Source organism: Otolemur garnettii, unplaced genomic scaffold, assembly GCF_000181295.1.
Source record: "Otolemur garnettii isolate 467f Iridium unplaced genomic scaffold, OtoGar3 scaffold00007, whole genome shotgun sequence".
Classification (NCBI taxonomy): Eukaryota; Metazoa; Chordata; class Mammalia; order Primates; family Galagidae; genus Otolemur; species Otolemur garnettii.
Window position 1 is genome coordinate 9,098,578 of NW_003852402.1, and position 2,505 is coordinate 9,101,082.

The window sequence follows — 2,505 nt, forward strand, 5'->3', positions numbered from 1 at the left end:
GCCTTAGCCGGTTGAGCTATAGGCGCCGAGCCGATCAAGACTCTTTGGATGTGTCTCCAGTCATGGTTTTCAAATTAGGATTAGAATAAAACACTAAAAGTTATTTCAGAGCTTGGATCATTTCTTTCCCAATTGTCTAGTAAAGTGAGGGATGGGCTATCAACAGCCCTTCAGAGAGCAGGCATACCCCAGTGTCATCAGAGTCCAGGGCAGTCCAGTAGGAATGTCCCTGCCAAGGACTTAAGAAATGTGGGAAGAATTTAGAGTGGACTCTCAATTGCACCCCTGGCTGCCATTTCACTTATTGTGCATTGTCAGCTGGGTAAGGGCCTGCATGGGATGTGGTTATTTTGTGAATGATACCTGGTTTCGAAAGACTCCTCTGTAGAGGGGGACAGGTGACTTGGTTCTTTTCACCTCAAAGCACAGCCAGGTACTTTTGTCATCAAGCCACAGAGAGTTCCGAAAGTGGATGCTGAAGTCTTTTTGACGTATCCTATCCAAAGGGCTTCTGCAGGCACAAGAGAAAGATAAAAGAAACTGTCCCCTGGGGTTCCTACAGTCTCGGGGCTATTGGGATCATCTTCCTGCACCCACTAAGCCCCTGCTGTCTTTCCAGGCAGGAAGACTGGGGAAAGAGGAAGAGGAGGGGATGGTGGCAGGGGTAGCAGGTGGGGGTGACCTCTCCCAGCTCTGGTCCTTCCTGTGGGACAACTCCATCTTCCCAGTGTTTTTGTCCAGCCCTCCCCCAAAGCTTCAGAAATAAACAAAGGAAAAGTCCCCAACCCAAAATAAGAGTTTTTTACATTTCAGCTCTGTATTTGAAACATAACCTGTCTCCCAGGTTATGTCAGAAGTCAGTCTCTTCCCCCAACTATTCTTCCTACTTAGCAAGGATTTCTTGCCCCTAAACAGAATTACATATTCTCCCTTTCCCCACTATAAAGGCATGTACAAAAATGTCTCAAGTTCATTGGCACATTGTGTAACCAGTCCGTGGTTTCCCCACTTCTGTTATCAGTGTCTTAATTCTCAATTGATCTCTCAGTGAAACTTCAAGTTTCCTCTCAGCCCTGTGTTAAGTAAAGAATAAAATTCTCAGCTTGGCGTCTGTGGCTCAAGTGGCTAAGGGGCCAGCCACATATACCTAGGGTGGTGGGTTGGAATCCACCCTGGGCCCGCCAAAACAACAATGACCGCTGCAACCAAAAAATAGCCGGGCACCTGTGGTCCCAGCTACTTGGGAGGCTGAGGCAGGAGACTCGCTTGAGCCCAGGAGTTGGAGGTTGCTGTGAGCTGTGATGCCACGGCACTCTGCCCAGGGGGACAGCTTGAGGCTCTGTCTCAAAAAAAATAAATAAATAAATAAAACTCTCTACCCCAGAATACTTTGTAACATTTCAGCTCCATTCATTTCTTGACTTTCCACCTGCCCATGTCACTCTGAGCACCCCATGGGCACACCCTGGCTACTGTACTACTCACTGCATGTATCTGGGCACCTGTTACCTGCCTAAAGCCTGTGGGGCATCCTCATTTTACAGATGAGGTGACAGAGGCACACAGGGGCAGGGTCACAGAGCTGATGAGTGATGGGGCTGGGCCTCCTGGCCAGACCAAGTCCAGCGGCTGCATCCTGTGACCTGCTGGAGTATACACCAGCGACCCAGCTGTCCTCTGTACTATAGTTTACAGTATCAGCCTTTCTCCTGATCCTTGTTTTTCTCCCATTCCATTTGCATCCCTTTTGCATAAGGTGAGCATGATCACGGAGGCACTACAGCAGTTAGCGGCCCCTTTCCTTACTCCCCCAGTTACAGTGCAGAAGTCCTTGGAAAGAGAATGTATCTTCTGGCCTCAGTGAGGCCAGTTCTCCCTTCTCCACCCTCTCCTAAGTTTTGGTGTGGAAACTATGTAAATATTACACAAAATCCAGCAATGTCTTGGAAGAGAATTGTTAGTAGTTCTCCCTGGTGAGAGACTTCAGGAATGGAGGGTGGTGACTAGCCAGAGCTTCCAGTGAGGCTGGGAGGTGGGGGAGCAGAGTCTGGGGGGAGGGGGCACAGATCAGGGCAAAGACCCTAGAGCTTCTGAAGAATAAGCCCAGGCTGGAACTTCATGGAGACCAGGAGGCACTCCACGGGGGCCACCAGGCCTGCATGAATAGTAGGAGCTCAGGGCAGAGGTACCTGATCTGTGGGTTCATGCTACAGCCTCCTGGACCGGGTTGTCCCTGCCGTGTTCTTTGTCTGGGGCTTGTGACTCTGCCTATAGGGTCCTCTTCTAGGCCTTAAATCTGAGGGAGACCTCCTAGGGCCACCTGAGTAGAGGCCTCACCCCACCCTGGGAGGTTTAGCTTGCTGAACCTCTGAAGTAACTTTTCTTTTTCTTTCTTTTTTTTTTTTTTTTGAGACAGAGCCTCAAGCTATCCCCCTGGGTAGAGTGCCGTGGCATCACAGCTCCCAGCAACCCCTCCAACTCCTGGGTTCTTGCCTCAGCCTACTG

The 2,505-nt window shown here is 50.0% G+C and overlaps 1 protein-coding gene across 2 annotated transcripts in view; it reads right to left on the reverse strand.

Moving 5' to 3' along the window:
- The window catches only part of LOC100950473 (DNA dC->dU-editing enzyme APOBEC-3F-like), a 15,992-nt gene that overhangs the window by 7,703 nt on the left and 5,784 nt on the right, over nucleotides 1–2,505 (reverse strand). For both annotated transcript variants that reach the window (XM_023509455.1, XM_023509454.1), the window contains exon 5: nucleotides 364–511. In XM_023509455.1, the coding sequence (XP_023365223.1) occupies nucleotides 364–511 (148 nt within the window). The remainder of the gene's footprint in view (nucleotides 1–363; nucleotides 512–2,505) is intronic.